A 17873-nucleotide genomic window follows, 5' to 3' on the forward strand; every position below is an offset into this window, starting at 1 on the left:
GGCAGCATGGAACCAAGCCAAAGACCTCAGGTTCCTCGTCAACTCTTCAATAGCCCCTTTCATTTCCTCCTACTTCAAATGCAATTACTCTGCTCCTTATTCACATTTTTTTGCTGCCCTACAATACAGGCCCATGCATTTCATAATGTCATATATTAAGTAAATAAAATAAAATCCATTGGCAGGAACAAAACAGGGCACAGCGAGCCCTGTGTCCCGCAGACAAACGAGCCATACTCACAGAGAGTCACTGACAGGTCATCACTGACAGGTCAGCACTGTAATAAAATATATTTAATTGGCTTCCAATTGAGAGGGAAGTCAGCCACAGAGAAGCTCTGGATTCCCCAGGGCAAGACATGCACTGCTCCCACTGACAACAGCTTCCCATTGACGCCACTCAATGAAGACTTTGTCAAGTGCATCATTGTGTTTATGCGATCCGACAAACACACCACAAACTAAACAGACCCGTCTAGCCGGAATCACTAAGGTCACAGGCTGAGTCACTGTGATTATTTAACCACAGTGTGGTAACCATGGGTGGCTGGCTGAGCACAACTACAGATCACTTCCCTAACCCCAGATATGAGGCACGATACGCTGCTCTACTTCCTCCCCACTTCATGGTATGGAATAACTAGATGACTGTTGTAATGATGTAGTAGTAGTAGAAGAGGGTGCTGGGAGCCTTTACTAGACACAGTGAGTGGCTGGATGGCTGGTGTGGTGTACTCACTAGGTGTCCTGGGGTGGGGGAGCGGGGGTGGCTGGATGGATGGTGTGGTGTGGTGTACTCACTAGGTGTCCTGGGGTGGCTGGATGGCTGGTGTGGTGTACTCACTAGGTGTCCTGGGGTGGGGGAGCAGGGGTGGCTGGATGGATGGTGTGGTGTACTCACTAGGTGTCCTGGGGTGGGGGAGCGGGGATGGCTGGATGGATGGTGTGGTGTACTCACTAGGTGTCCTGGGGTGGGGGAGCGGGGATGGCTGGATGGATGGTGTGGTGTACTCACTAGGTGTCCTGGGGTGGGGGAGCGGGGATGGCTGGATGGATGGTGTGGTGTACTCACTAGGTGTCCTGGGGTGGGGGAGCGGGGGTCTTTGAGTCCGGCAGCTCCAGGGACATCCAGTAGAGGCCATTTCATCTGCAGGTACTGTGGGGTGAAGAATAAGTAACATGAAACACACATGTCTGGACATTGAAATAATACAGTAAGGACAAGCATACAAAAACATGTAAGGGGGAGGGGGACGGGGGGGGGTGAAAAGAGTGAAAAGGCTTTGCTGTAATGTGTTTAGACCAACTCGCTAATACTTGATGAGACTGAATTGCATGAAATATGGTTGATCTATTCCAGAGCAGACCATGTCATAAATGGTGTGGGAGCCAGCAGAGAGCCAGAACTCTGACAGACACCTGTATGAGAATCATGTTGTTGGAGTCAGACACCGGCTTTCGGCAGCGCGGAGGAGAGGGAAGTGAACACAGCAGACTGGAGGGGGACTGTGAAATCGCCCTTTGTCAGAGAAAAAACAAGAGTCCAGCTGTGGGCGCCCATCGACTAGCGGGTGGGAAGGGACAGCTGGAAGGAAGCTCCATCAGAACGGGAGGGAAAGGCAGGGGTGGGGTCTCAACACTAAGCCTATGGCATCCTGGTGAATTGTTTTGGCCTTTTGACCCAAACCAAACTAATCCACTTTCCTTGTTATCATAGTTATCATTATATGGAGCATTAGTGTTTTCCTTTCATTTTGGGGGGGAAAGGAAAACACTAATTGTTATTTTATAGCAGCCCAGCCCATGCATCCTCACTTTGGAACATGATCATGTATACAGGAGTTGTTTTATCTCCTGAAAGCAACATGTTTCAAATATATTTTCCCTATCAGTCTTGGTGCTGTGTGGAGCTGGTGCTGTGTGGAGCTGGTGCTGTGTGGAGCTGGTGATCTGTTCGATGCAGAGCTCCACCATCTGGTTTGTGAATCAGTTTAAATACCGGATACAGCAGATTGTCATGCATGTGGATTTTCTCCATGGTATCCAACGACTTCAAATTCATTAAAAGGGTTTTCATTTCAGCGTATGCTGCATTTGTGCGAGCACACATAGACATGTGGTATCAAAGTTCATCTGAATACCAACGTGATTCCAACACCTCTGCATGTGTCATTAGTAATGTAGCAGCATTGCTGTTTAGTAATGGATCCACTAGTTGCCAGAAGTTTAGCACATTACTCAGTAGTTGAATTTATGTTGAGTGTGACACTCCCCAAAATGGCGAGGTCAGAAGCGGGCTACATAGAGAGAGAATGATGGTCCCTGTAACCAACCTCAGCCACCTATGCTTAGGTCTTATCAGTGGACCTTTGACTGTTTCACTGCACTGATCTAAAAGGTTAAGACCATTTTAACAGCTCAGCTGTTTCAGGGGCTAGTGCACTTAAACATACATGCCCTCTCTCTCACACACACACACACACACACACACACACACACACACACACACACACACACACACACACACACACACACACACACACACACACACACACACACACACACACACACACACACACACGACTCACACCCTCATTGTGTCCTGCTGTTTAACTTCTCAAATCCACATCCCAGAATCAAACAAATGAAAAATAGTATTTTGCATGGGAAACGGCCATATTGTACAATAAGACATGGCACGTTTCCTCATATTATATAAACCAAGGCTGTGCACTTTCATTAATAAATTATACTGTTGCATAAAGTGATGTATATATGGTGGGGAAAACTCACTGCATGCATGTGAAAGATGGCAAAAGCCAATTCAAGGCTTAAAAGAGTTATCAATCATCTGTGCAGGATTTGATTTTTAAAGCTTCATTCATCACTCCGAGTTTGTAGAGAGGAAGGAAACTTGGATGACTGTGGGTTAAAAATGGAACAGACATTATAGCAGCAGGGGGAAAGGGAGAGAAGGGAAAAAAACATTCAGGAATGAGTTTGTCGGAGCAGGCAGAGGGTATTGTTTCCTGACAGCTGGGGTCCAATAGAGTACTGAGGGAGGAGGGAGGGGGACCCTTATTCCATCTAAAAGGGGGGAATTCTTGGAGTTGACATCAGCCCTTTTCATTTTCACCACACTGCTCAAGGCTGAATCGCAGGTTCCAACTAATGGGCCCAAGTCCATACAACTGTCAGAAGGCCCTTGCTTTTAGAGGCTGCTAGCTCCCCATTGAACATGTATTATGCGCTGTGCATACTGCCTAATGAATGCTGCTTTCTGGGAGAAAAAAAAACTAAAAAACAATACAGTTTTCACTGTCTAATCTATGTCATTCACGAGTCCCTCCACAAACGAAACAAGCCCTATTGTGAGCGTTTGGTCTACCCTGACCATGCCTTCCCCCAGCTCTCCCACCCCCTCCTTCCCTTATTTGACAGCTTCTGCCAGGACTGGGGAACATGCCCTAAGGCACTTTTATATTCAGAAGAGTCAGCCTCCTTTAAATAATTGCCACTGTACTCTATGGAGCGGCTGGTTAGAGAAAGAAACCCTCAAACTACCATCTTCCACTACCCTCCCTACAAATGTCTACTCAACCGTACACACCCTACCTCACTGTAGTCAACTACACACAACTCACTCACTCACTCACTAACAAGAGAGCAAGAACAGTCCAGTGGGCTGTGGTAGGGGAGACAAGGAGAGCAAGAACAGTCCAGTGGGCTGTGGTAGGGGAGACAAGGAGAGCAAGAACAGTCCAGTGGGCTGTGGTAGGGGAGACAAGGAGAGCAAGAACAGTCCAGTGGGCTGTGGTAGGGGAGACAAGGAGAGCAAGAACAGTCCAGTGGGCTGTGGTAGGGGAGACAAGGAGAGCAAGAACAGTCCAGTGGGCTGTGGTAGGGGAGACAAGGAGAGCAAGAACAGTCCAGTGGGCTGTGGTAGGGGAGACAAGGAGAGCAAGAACAGTCCAGTGGGCTGTGGTAGGGGAGACAAGGAGAGCAAGAACAGTCCAGTGGGCTGTGGTAGGGGAGACAAGGAGAGCAAGAACAGTCCAGTGGGCTGTGGTAGGGGGAGACAAGGAGAGCAAGAACAGTCCAGTGGGCTGTGGTAGGGGAGACAAGGAGAGCAAGAACAGTCCAGTGGGCTGTGGTAGGGGAGACAAGGAGAGCAAGAACAGTCCAGTGGGCTGTGGTAGGGGAGACAAGGAGAGCAAGAACAGTCCAGTGGGCTGTGGTAGGGGAGACAAGGAGAGCAAGAACAGTCCAGTGGGCTGTGGTAGGGGAGACAAGGAGAGCAAGAACAGTCCAGTGGGCTGTGGTAGGGGAGACAAGGAGAGCAAGAACAGTCCAGTGGGCTGTGGTAGGGGAGACAAGGAGAGCAAGAACAGTCCAGTGGGCTGTGGTAGGGGAGACAAGGAGAGCAAGAACAGTCCAGTGGGCTGTGGTAGGGGAGACAAGGAGAGCAAGAACAGTCCAGTGGGCTGTGGTAGGGGAGACAAGGAGAGCAAGAACAGTCCAGTGGGCTGTGGTAGGGGAGACAAGGAGAGCAAGAACAGTCCAGTGGGCTGTGGTAGGGGAGACAAGGAGAGCAAGAACAGTCCAGTGGGCTGTGGTAGGGGAGACAAGGAGAGCAAGAGGGAGAAAAACAACTCAGGGATCAACTCAGAGGAGCCTAAGTTATTCAAATGCTTCTTGTAAATCTTTCCTGACACACTCTTACACACACACACACACACACACAAATACAGTACATTCGGAAAGTATTCAGACCGCTTAACTTCTTCCACATTTTGTTACAGCCTTATTTGAAAATGGATTAAAATGAAAAAACAGAAATATCACATTTACATAAGTATTTAGACCCCCTGTACTTTGTTGAAGCACATTTACATTTACGTCATCTTTGCCAGTGATTACAGACTCGATTCTTCCTGGGTATGACGCTACAAGCTTGGCACACCTGTATTTGGGGAGTTTCTCCCATTCTTCTCTGCAGATCCTCTCAAGTTCGGTCAGGTTGGATGGGGAGCGTTAATCCACAGCTATTTTCAGGTCTCTCCAGAGAGGTTTGATCGGGTTCAAGTCCGGGCTCTGGCTGGGCCACTCAAGGACATTCAGAGACTTGTCCTGAATCCATTCCTGCGTTGTCTTGGCTGTGTGCTTAGGGTTGTTGTCCTGTTGGAAGGTGAACCTTCACCCCAGTCTGAGGTCCTGAGCACTCTGGAGCAGGTTTTCATCAAGAATCTCTCTGTACTTTGCTCCGTTCATATTTCCCTCGATCCTGACTAGCCTCCCTGTCCATACCGCTGAAAAACATCCCCACAGCATGATGCTACCACCACCATAGGGATGGTGCCAGGTTTCCTCCAGACGTGACACCTGGCATTCAGGCCAAAGAGTTCAATCTTGGTCAGACCAGAGAATCTTGTTTATCATGGTCTGAGAGACCTTTAGGTGCCTTTTGGCAAACTCCAAGCGGGCTGTAATGTGCTTTTTACTGAGGAGTGGCTTCCGTCTGACCACTCTACCATAAAGGCGTGATTGGTGGAGCACTGCAGAGATGGTTGTCCTTCTGGAAGGTTTTCCCATCTCCACAGAGGAACTCTGGAGCTCTCATCGGGTTCTTGGTCACCTCACTGATCAAGTCCCTTCTCCCCCGATTGCTCAGTTTGGCCGGGCAGCCAGCTTAGGAAAAGTCTTGGTGGTTCCAAACTTCTTCCATTTAAAAATGACGGAGGCCACTGTGTTCTTGGGGACCTTCAATGCTGCAGACATTTTTAGGTACCCTTCCCCAGATCTGTGCCTCGACACAATCCTGTCTCCGAGCTCTACAGACAAGTCCTTCCATCTCATGGGTTTTATTTTATTTGTATTTATTTTTAGGTTTTGCTCTGACTTGCACTGTCAACTGTGGGACCTTATATGGACATGTGTGTGCCTTTCCAAATCATGTCCAATCATTTGAATTTACCACAGGTGGACTCCAATCAAGTTGTAGAAACATCTAGGATGATCAATGGAAACAGGATGCACCGGAGCTCAATTTCAAGTCTCATAGCAAAGGGTCTGAATACTTATGTAAATAAAGTATTTCCGTACATTTTTATTTGTTGCAAACATTTCTAAAAACCTGTTTTCGCTTTGTCATTTTGAGGTATTGTGTATAGATTGTGTGTAATTTAATACATTTTAGAATAAGGCTGTAACGTAACAAAATGTGGAAAAGGGAAAGGGGTATGAATACTTTCCAAATGCACTGTATATTGGCAAAAGATCAGTGTTCCTCATGAAGAACTTTAAGTACGGCGAGGAAGCTTCAAATCCAAATGGGAATGACATGTTCTCTCTGCAAAATAACAGAACATTTAGGCCAGAGGTTGCTACAATTACCAGGAATTCTGTTAAAAATGTGTTTCATTTCGAAAATTGGTTCTCCAAGTATTCCCACGAAAAAAGGAAAAAAAAAGAGACAAGTGATCATGTCTCAATGTAATCTAGTTATGAAATGATTCTTATGTTCAAAACAATCTATTTTGGGGCTAAGGTGTAGTCAATTTGCAGTGAACAAATGATTAGAATTCTGTTCCTGCCCATCCGCTCCGACAGAAATCAGCCCGCGGCTGAATCTACTGCGTCCCCGATTTAGGCTAAGAATCGAGCCCCTCCCCCCCATTCAATCAAAATCAAATCCAAATTGTGTTTTTGACTATAACACAGAAACCTTGTTAGGAGACTTCATTAAATCCCCCCCAAAATATAAAAGGTACTTAAAAACCCAGAAAGGAAGGCACGGTAAATAGGAAGATTCTATTGAAAAGGAGGTTCCCATGGCTGCAGTTTTATTGAATAGTCTGTAAAAGATTGAAAACACTGACAAACTAAAATCAGCAATTACATTTTACAGTAAACTTCAGGCAGTCCTGTAATGCTTCGCAGATGTCCTTAATTTCATTAGAAACTATTTGAGCAGGCCTATGGTTGGCCTCCATTGAGATGCTGGTTTCACTGTAGAGACTGCTCTAGAGAAGAGTGTCAGATAGAAAGCTGTGAGAGCTGTGCAAATAGTCAACTTCTGCAAATATCTGATCCATTTCCATGCCTCTCTGTCTTCCAGCCTCCAGAACTCAAAATAGACATCAGTAGAATACTGTGCTACATGTCAGGGACCCAGATGCAACAAAGGTGGCAAAGTTGCCACAGAAAATTTCCAAAAAGCCAAGATTAACTCTTTGGTTTTTCGAACAGAGAGAATACAGCATATGCTCTGGGGCATGCTGACTGCCAGAGTTGGGTTCTAATTGTTAAATTTCTCTCACAGAGCAGGGGGGGAACATGGCCAAGTGTCTTTGTCATCTCTGAAGTGTGTGGTGCCATACTGCTGGCCAGGCAACATCAGAGCATGGAGGAGAGGAGAGGCAGATGTCTGGACATTTGTTGTCAAAGTAAATCAGACACTGCCAGAGAGAGAAAAAAACAGGCCAAAACTTTTCCACCAACTATCTGCAGACTTTGGAGTGTTTTAAAAAGTGTTATCAATCTGATGTCAATCTGACACATCCTCAGGGTCTTCTGTTCTAGTCAAACAAAACTACAAAAAAATGTGTCTTTGGAGTGTCTACAATGTCTATTTTAAAGAGCAATCTTGACTAAAAACCCTATTGTAGACCCATTTTTATGGTTACAAATTACTAACCAAATGACTTTAAAATGTTAATACACTGTTCTAAGAGTCCAATGGCAAAAGATGAATTGGCAGTCACAGTCCAGCTCAGACCTGCCTTAAAGCTGCCTTGCACTGTGGCATCAAGCCCCCTCCCACCCCTCTCCTCTCCAAACAGCAGGGCCAGAGGAATGCTTCCAGGGATTGCTCCAGCAGATAATGTCAATCACCTACTGTGTGGTGAGCCCCTCCCTATGGTTTTCTTTTGCCCTCCAACAGAAAACAAATGGGCCACACAGCTTGCTGTTAGAGTTAGGTGTTAATGATCCTCTACCCATATGAATAGCAGCTCCACACATTTGCCTTGTCAAACCTTACACCATAGTCCCCCCCGTTTCTCTCCGCTCAAATCACCTGCTTATGCGAGCCATTGACACCTCCACTTGATCTATGCATGACATACAATTATAAGCTTGCAGAGCAAAGACAATTGCTGTAAGTAGTCCCACCTTGTCACCGAGTTTGAATTAAGACCCATTGTTTACAGACATTGCGGGCAATTACATAGACATAGGCAAAGTCCAGCCCTCATTGTGCTAATTAGTGGTTAATTGATGGGGAAACGACAAGCAGTTCCGCTGGTCAGCTTGGCTGCTACTGGGCACAGGAATAGTTGTTAGTGGGTCGTTCCACCTCAAAAAGCACAAGAAAGAGGACCCACCATCTCAGATTGTTCTGAAATTGTTTCATTATTTTGATGAAACATAATTTGATCTGAGAAGCTAATTTATTGCACCCAAAATGACCATTTAAATGTATAGGATTAATTTAATATTAATTAAATATAATACCTAATATCTGATTTGGACCAAACCTTTTTCTAACAATGAGTTAGACATGAGGAATACAAAGATAGGGACAAAAGCCACCCCCGGACCCTCTACGCCCCACCCCAACAACGAGTATATAGTATCAGTTCTGAATTCTCTATGTCTCACATGTAGTATGGTGATGTTTATTTCCCCTGTTCAGAGAATTTGTCATTTAAGTTAGGTTTATGTCCCATCTTACATCCTGATATTACCAGGTTCTGACCACTAGATGGTGCTGTTCTAAGTCTTTTTTTTAAAGAATCACCACACCTCAATGTTAAAGGGATATTTCACCCAAATTCGAAAATGACATATTGGTTTCTATACCCTGCACGCAGTCTATGGACAAGGTATGACAGCAATCCATGTGTTGGTTTTGTTGCCCACCGTTTCAAATCCAATTAAGGTAAATTGTACCCAAATGCTAAAGTATTAGCATTTGAAACAAAGGCCAGTTAAACAAAACCAAAGCATGTATTGCTGTCATACCTTGTCCATAGACTGTGTGCAGGGTATAGAAACCAATATGTCATTTTAGAATTTGGGTGAAATATCCCTTTAACATTTGGACCAAACACTGAGGTGTGGGGGATTAAACATTTTTATAAAAATCACCTGGTACAGAACCATGTAGTGGTCAGAACATGGTAACATCAGGATGAAGGATGGGACATAAACCTAATCACTTAAATGACTAATTCTCTGTACAGGGGAAAAAACGAAATACATTACATAGGATAAATAAATAATACTCCGAGACGCATCTGCACTGAACACAAATATAAACGCAATTTGTAAAGTGTTCGTACCATGTCATACGCACAAAAAGCTTATTCCTCTCACAAATGTGTTTACATCCCTGTTAGTGAGCATTTCTCCTTTGTCAAGATAATCCATCCACCTGAAAGGTGTGGCATATCAAAAAGCTGATTAAACAGCATGATCATTACACAGGTGCACCTTGTACACAGGTGCAAAATAAAAGGCCACTAATACGTGCAGTTGTCACACAACACAATGCCACAGATCATGTCTCAAGTTGAGGGAGCATGCAATTGGCATGCTGACTGCAGGAATGTCCACCAGCGCTATTGGCAGAGAACAGAATGTTCTGAAACAAAGCTGAAAATGTCCCAGTTCTTCCATGGCCTGCATACTCACCAGACATGTCACCCATTGAGCACGTTTGGAATGCTCTGGATTGACATGTACGACAGCGTGTTCCAGTTCCGGCAAATATCCAGCAATTTCACACAGCCATTGAAGAGGAGTTGGACAACATTCCACAGCCTGATCAACTCTATGTGAAGGAGATGATTTGCATTGCATGGTCACACCAGATACTGACTGGTTTTCTGATCCACACCCCTACCTTTTTATAAAGTATCTGTGACCAACATATGCATGTCTTTTTTCCCCAGTCGTGAAATCCATAGATTAGGGCCTAATGGATTTTTTTAATTGACTGATTTCTTTATATGAACTGTAACTCCGTACAATTTTGCATGTTGCGTTTAGATTTCTGTTCAGTAAACATACTACTAGTCAAACATAGAAAACTGATACTGTATACTTCTTGTTAGAGAAAATTATATTTCAACAAAATAATGTTGCGGGAATGCTAATATCTGTTTGTAACTACAGAAATGATTTCAGAACAATCTGAGATGGTGGGTGTCAAGGCTTGCTGAAATGACATGGAACGACCCTAGCGGAAAAACAGCCCATTATCCAGTCTGACTCTCCGCAGTAAAGTGGATTACCTTAGGAGGAAGTTGTCAATGAAAACAATCCTGAGGAAAACTAAGGAACTTACAAGGAGAAATAAAACATGGAGAAAATATTATGGTGCCTACATAATTTATGGAAATAACAATTCTTTACTGTGAATATATCCACACACTGTATTTATCATGTCATACCTAAACATAGATATACACTGGCCACCTTTATAGGGTTGTCAGTAAATAACAAGATGCTCTTCACATTAAAGACAAATATTGTCTTAAACCGTTATATTCTTAAACTAAACAATGTAGTGTTTACATTTATCTTGGTGTCTCCTACAAATGTATGAACTACTCCAAGGCAATACAAAGAGACATTATCAAATCCCTTTCAATGTCCTTATCAGAGTTGGTACCATAATCCCCCCAAAAACGATGTGCCAAATGCCATTAAATGGATACAATACCAACTAGGCCATTTTGAATATGAGTAAATAAAAAATTATAGATGTGTGTGGTAGGATATGTGAATAACAGAATGATATTTCTCAATGCCCCCCAGCCCAGAGCAAACATCCAGTTTATGTGTGGGGTTAACCATGAGAAGGCCGCTGTTTCCAGCAGTGTCACTAGCATCCTGCTAATGGCTAGCACATTTGAAGTATCCATTAGTAAGTAGAGGAGTGAAGTTAAGTGACTGTGACAGGGGCACTCCCTCCGCTCGTTGGGCCTCTATTGTGACCCGGTTGGTCGCCCTGCTCACTTATTCACAGCCAGGGAAAATGGGTCAAAGGTCAGCCATCCAGAGTGCACTGGTTTCTATGGCAACATGGCCTATGAAGGCCAGGCTCATTTGCCTCTTAACATGCTCTTGTACACAAAATAACTATTAGTGCAAAGAGGGAGAGAGGAGAGTGAAGAGGGAAGGCAGGCTGAGGGTGGTCTTAAAACACAGTGGAGGGGCTTTTCTGAGATTCTCAACCAGTTAGACTGTGCCAAAGAGTCCCAGATAAATCCCACATAACATCCATCGATGCTTCCTCACAACTATCAGTCTTAGTCCAATACAGAGCTGACATCACTGCCACGGTCCTCTACAAGCTACAACAAACAACTTGCTAATTCATCCACACTTTTGGTATTGGTTTGTTACTCAACAGGGAAAATACTTCTAAATATTACACAAACATACCAGAGATTCAATTTCATTGAACTCAATGAGCTTTCGTGTCGTATGACTAGCTCATGCATATTTTGAAAAATGCCAAACTGGTCTTCAAGCCCCGAGTTATTTAGGCTGCAAACATTAGGTTTTGTTTGTAAAGTCCCACTAATGAATTTGGACTTCAGTCTGAATACACAATCTCTTTTTACATGAACATGAAGTGCAAGTCCAAGTTATGTGTTGGATTTTGCTTACTCTTATTTTGGCCTTTCTGAATAGTGGCTTGGGGGTTTTACTAGAGAGGAAAATACTGTGGCTTTAGTGAGACTATGCATTTTTACAGCTCATGCCGTTATTTCAGGGTTAATTTTTTTTTTTTTTATGTGATCCTGAATTATTGCTTCCTGTAGCCAGAGCTTAAAGTGTGTTGCTACGGCAGCAGAGTGAATGTCTGTTTAAGGGAAGCACAGTATAGTTTTTATTCTATTTAATTGACTTTAAGGCCATTTCAATAAGATGTGGTTAAGGAAAATAAGCACTTTGTGAGGCCTTGTTGGGGTGAAAGTTTGGAATAAGTGAGCAATTGTATTACAGAACACAACAACAGGTAGGTCAAATAAAACTGAATGTATAATTAGAGCCACAAGAAAATAATAATGCGTCTGGCATGAGAGGACAGGAGGCTGCCATGCTGTTGCAGTCAGTTATGTGGTTTTCCATACCTGGGGTATCTGGTTTCAGTTGTGATAGGCTTCTCTGTTAAGCTTAGTGTTAATGCAGTCCAATATCAAACCATGCTACACCAATAACGAAGAAGACGTTGTCTGTGTTTCACATCATTTCTACTGGCATTGTTTGTCCAGTTGTGCAGGAACACAACATTTTATTGTTTGGGGAGCAGCCTACTTTCATTGAAATGCACAGCCGTAACCCTCTGTGTAATTAACTCCAGAACATGTGGTGGTTAACAGTGGTTGGCTGGATGTTCACTGTAAAGCTCAACAGAGAAATCAAATGAACTCTATGTGCATGTGTGTGCATGTGTGTGCGTGCATGTGCGCGTGCGAGAGCGAGGGATGGAAATAAAAGTGCAACATCTAAACAAATGTCACATCATTGAAACCTGCATTTTTCATGTTTAACCAAAACACATAGACTAAAATGGACAGCATGGGTTACCAATATAATGGAGAGTGTGGTGCCTGCCAAGCTGATTAAGACGCAATAATAAGTCCACCATACACCCTCACACAACAGGGAAAATACCACTACACAGTAATCACTTCTAAACTGAGGGAGAAACATAAAAATAAACTTTTTACAGAAAATGTAGATAAATATTTACACCTCAGAGTAAATTTGATCTTAAATCGATGATAAGTCTGCCAACTTTTCTATAAGTGCTTTCTGACAGAGCAAACAGGCCGATTTTGTCTAGTCTTTTAAAACTTCCTCAGAGCAGCTGACAGAGGCCGTTTGAAAAAGTGGGGTCAGTGGGTGGGGTGCTGGGGAGAAGGGGAGAGAGAAAAAGGGCCTAAATTAAACACATTTGTTTCTGCTCTCACATACCACAAGTCTTATGAAAACAGAGGGATGATTGTGTTCTCTCTGCAGCCACCCCCCAATGCCACCCAGCCTCCTCCACCAGCTCCACCCTCCCCAAGCCCCCCCCCCACCCCCCACACACCACACACACACACACACACACACACACACACACACACACACACACACACACAGCTGCCTGCAGATGCCTCCAGTCTTTGCACTGCAAGCAGGCACAAATCTCAGGGCCTGAAGTCTCAGCCCTGCCTTGTCTCAGTTTTACTGCCTGACATCCCTCTCACCCCACTGCTAACTTACTCTCTCTCCCTCTGAAACACACACACACACACTGCGGGTATGCATGCCTGAACACTATGTTCCTCTTGCGGTACTACAGCCCATACATCCAAGTCACACTGTTCAAGTTTAATATGGCAGCATTTTGGACTTAAACAATCGTATTCATGTAAAAATTATTAATCAAACAAAGTTAGACTGTGTTGCTGACTCACCTTTCAAGACGAAAATGTTAAAACGGGTCAAACAACGGTTATCATACAAAAGCATTCAAATGTTCACTAGTACAAACGTAAATAAAATGACACTTTCTTAAGAAAGTCAATTTAAACCCAGAGCAAGCAGTTAGCACATACTCCTGCTTGCCGGTTCCCTAATTCCAGAACCATCAGCCTTTAGGAGGAACACGGAGCAAAACGAGCGTGGGTCATAAGGTCCTTAAACCTCTTCAAGGATCACCAAGTCGCCTGACAGCAAAACAATGGAGTAGTAAACATTTGCAGGGGAATCTTCACCTTCCTAAGCACACATTAACCTCTCAGTCCCTGTCAATACTTAGGAAAAACCTCTTGAACAAATACTTTTCAGAGGGTTTGGAGGAAAAGGGAGGCGGATGAAATTCAGTGATCTTAAAGAAATAAAATCTTTACAGATAATAAATGTCAAATGAAATAAAATGATCTGTATCTGAGAGGAATGACGGGAAGTACCAAAGGCACAATGTTAGCCAGTAGTCTTGATGAATGCCAATGATATCATGGAGACTTTTATCAGGGAGAATGGAGGGCCACTAAATGCCAATGGAAAGATATTTAAATCCATAAAGATGCTGTAACTACACCAACATCAACTAAAGGCTGACCATGCCATTTTGCAAAAACAATTCCAGTCGCTGCATATTACTATAATTCAAATCGTTATACATTCTTATGAGAGGGGCAAGGTGATTATGATCAGGGGCTGCAGCAAATATCAGATTCCCAGGCAGGAACAGGGCAGTGTACCAATTACACTGAGAGTGTTCGGGAATGTAGAGCCAAGACCACGCAGCCACAGACCTGAACACAGACCACTCTCCACAATCACCACTGGCCATAGCAATACCGCACATACTGTTTAGCTCACATAGTAGGTTTGTTGATGGAGAGTGGAAGAAAATATATTTATTTCCAGATATATTATTTTTGTTTTTAAACTAAACCTATACTACTTTACAGTGTAACAAACTTCTTCCAAATCCAAAGTGCTCACTCCTGCAAAAAAATGGAGATGACCCAAGCACTGTAAGCTGTGTCTCAGAGTGAGACAGAGACAGAAAGAGAGAGAGAGAGGGGGGGAGAAAGCTGATGGAGGAAAGAAGGGTGAGGGGGGAGAGAAGGGAGAGGGGAGCTTGTGCACAATTACAGTAGGGATTTATGGCCTGAGAAACAATTTATAAATCACATCGCCTGAGATAATGTGATCCAGATTGCTCTCCATGCAGCTGCAATTTTGGTCTGCGTGAAACTGCATAATAATACTGACTGGAGGACATTTTGGGGGTGGGGGTGGTGGGACGGAAAGAGGCTGGAGTTGTTGGTGGGGGCTGACGAGAGAGGTCTCTGGCTCACAAACTTTGGAGGTGTTATGGACAAAAAAGTCTGAGAGTCTTTTATATATGTGGTGTGAAATTTTGCTGAGGTGCAAAACAAGATTGTTGATCTTGAGACGGAGTGTCCTTGCGTAAACCTCACAATATGACTTTTCACATGCAAATAATAAGTCAGACGTTTATGAAAAGCTCAATAAATCTAAATGCCATTATGTATGGAGGTGAAGGGTAATTATTGAGGGAGAGCCACAAAGTAGGCCTCCAGCAACAATACCAATAACAGTTATACAATGGCACTAGCGTAGCCTGCAATAAGACACCATATCCATATCTCAAGCACAAGTTCTAAGCCAATGTCATTACATCCATGTGAAAGTATTTAACCACCATAATCACATCAATGGATTAGAGTGAACCCAAACATTTATTTGAGATAAATCATTGTGATATAATTTTTTTGATTTTTTTTTTTTAAACAATAGAGTGGCTTTTTCCCTCTCTTTTCACAGCTTAGAACTGGTCTGAAAAAGGGAACGGATGTGCTCGGTGGGGTTTGGTGCCCACTCAGCCAAGTGGCCCTGAACCTTGACCTCTCACCCTTTACCTTTGGGGGGCAAACAAAGCTCTGAGTGACATCTGAAACAGGAGACCCTATGGGGAGAGAGTGTCTGGACAGGGCTGAACTGACCCATTAACGCTGCTGATAAGATTGTGCCTTTTTTTCCCCTTATGCGCATCTTAAACCATGGGTAGCACACAGCTCAATCAAAATAACGGAGCAAACAACTAATTAGAGGTCAAAGTCTTCATCTCATTTAATCTAATTTATTTGCCAACACCTCCGTATTATCCGAGAGCAAACAAAACTGTTCCCTAATGAACAACTTCACCCGCCTGACGCCAAGCGAAGCTGTGGTTACCAACAACAAGCAAGAGAGAGGTTCCATGGAGCTAGTTATACATGTTTTTATACATGTTTAACGAGGGGCTTTGCTAAGCCCAGACTAATATGAGTTATGTTTTTATACATGTTTAACGAGGGGCTTTGCTAAGCCCAGACTAATATGAGTTATGTTTTTATACATGTTTAACGAGGGGCTTTGCTAAGCCCAGACTAATATGAGTTATAGCAAAGAAGGAGGGAAAAAAATGGAATAACATGGCAAAACACATTATCGAAAAATAGATGAAACAAACGAATAATAACCAGTCTGTTTATAAGGAACTCACTGAGGCATATGCACTGCTCTTCCAAAGATTCAACACAATAGCTCACGTAAATAGCCTCCAAGCAGTAGCATGTTGTAAAAGAAAAACACTGCAGAGTGTTGATAGCAAATGTGGCATATAGAAGTGAATGTAAGCCTTGGTCTCCAGAAAGCTTAAAGCCACTGTAGTATTTAAATCAGGCAAGGAGAGAGGAACATTGGGCGAAGGCAGCATTCTGTAGCTCAGCTGTGAGGCTCGAAGTAGTTGCCCTGGGGTCTTTGTCCTGCTTTTTAGGGCAAGTCTGAGGTAGTCAAAGACCCTATTCATGACCAGCGCTCTCGCTGCCAACACACCCATACAGCCCCAGTCAACTCAGCCCACAGCTATAGATCCTTCCCATTTCACACGAGAATCAGACCTGCCCCCCAAAGCCTGTTTCAGGGATTTCCAATAGCAGGCCTTTCCAGCCCATGTACAAATCAAACAAAAGGACTCCTTGGCTTACTCCATGTCATATAGGCTTGACTAGAGTTTTTTTAATGTAGCTAACTGGTCTAACTATGCAGGACATTTTTCCAGAATAAATTTGAAGTCTTATCCTTTATTATACTATTGATCATGCTAGGGGACAACTGTTTCAAAGTTTTGAAAACATCTTTAAGCCAAATAAGGACAAGCGTCAAATGAACAAATTACAAGGATAATCTAAAGAATCAAAAACACAGAGAATCTCACTGCTGATAGGTACGTATCACAGTAGGAGGCCATTTCTACTCTTGCTAGAACAAAAGTGATACCTGCTGCGTGCCGACCTGGTAGTGACGAATCTGCCGTTCCCACTTGTAGAATCGCAATGCTAGTCAGTGGCAAACAACTTGACTTTGAGCATATCAGAGAGCACAACCCCCCACGTAGGAGAGCCAACAGGGGTGACAACAAAAAAGAAGAGGGAATTCACAGTACATCCACGGTTAAATGTCATGAGCCAGTCACACTTCATATTTGACATTTTAGTAATTTAACAGACGCTCTTATCCACAGCGACTTACAAGAGCAATTCGGGTTAAGTGCTTTGCTCAAGGGCACAGACAGATCTTTCACCTAGTCGGCTCTGGGATTCAAACAGCGACCTTTCGGTTACTGGCCTGCTAGGCTACCTGCCGCCCCATATGAAAATGTAGGCTATGGGATGGTAGCTAGCTAAGTGCACAGACGCATTTCACACAACACTAAATACTTCCTCCAAGCTAGCTAACCACAGTAGCTAGTATTGCCATTATAATTAAATCACAGTGTATTAGTTTCCTGGAAACAACTGCCTTTGTTAGCTGCCGAGTTGGTGCAATGTCCTTAGCTAGCTAACCAGCTATGTTGTGCTAACTAATGAATATGCTAACATTAGCTAGCTAAACATTTGGCTATGGGCTGGCACTGGCAGTATGTGATTATGGAGAGTGAATTAAATGGTTTCTTCGTCATCTTGGTAGATAATTATCTGGCTAGTATCAACAAGGGCTTTCTACAAAATAGCAACATTAGCGCAGCTAGCTAACTAACATTGGAATCTAGACCATAAACTAAGCAACACGGACAAGCATTTCCAAACAACGCTACAGCCACCTTCTGGTTTGGAGTACTTTAACCAGGCTGAGTGACTGACGACCAAGGTCTTTGCTGTGTGAACACAAAAGAGATTGACTCCCGACACTGTTCAGAGGTGCTAATTATTCGTGGCTGGCGAACGGTAGACAATCCTATGTGCGTGTCCCTGCTAAAAGACAGGAGAAGGGGAAATCCCAAAATC

The 17873-nt window shown here is 43.6% G+C and overlaps 1 protein-coding gene across 2 annotated transcripts in view; it reads right to left on the bottom strand.

The window, feature by feature from the left end:
- Positions 1–17873, bottom strand: part of tcf7l1b (transcription factor 7 like 1b) — a 46445-nt gene that overhangs the window by 18385 nt on the left and 10187 nt on the right. For both annotated transcript variants that reach the window (XM_014172030.2, XM_014172031.2), the window contains exon 4: positions 1073–1156. In XM_014172030.2, coding sequence (XP_014027505.1) covers positions 1073–1156 — 84 coding nt within the window. The remainder of the gene's footprint in view (positions 1–1072; positions 1157–17873) is intronic.

Source organism: Salmo salar, chromosome ssa24 (assembly GCF_905237065.1).
Source record: "Salmo salar chromosome ssa24, Ssal_v3.1, whole genome shotgun sequence".
NCBI lineage: Eukaryota > Metazoa > Chordata > Actinopteri > Salmoniformes > Salmonidae > Salmo > Salmo salar.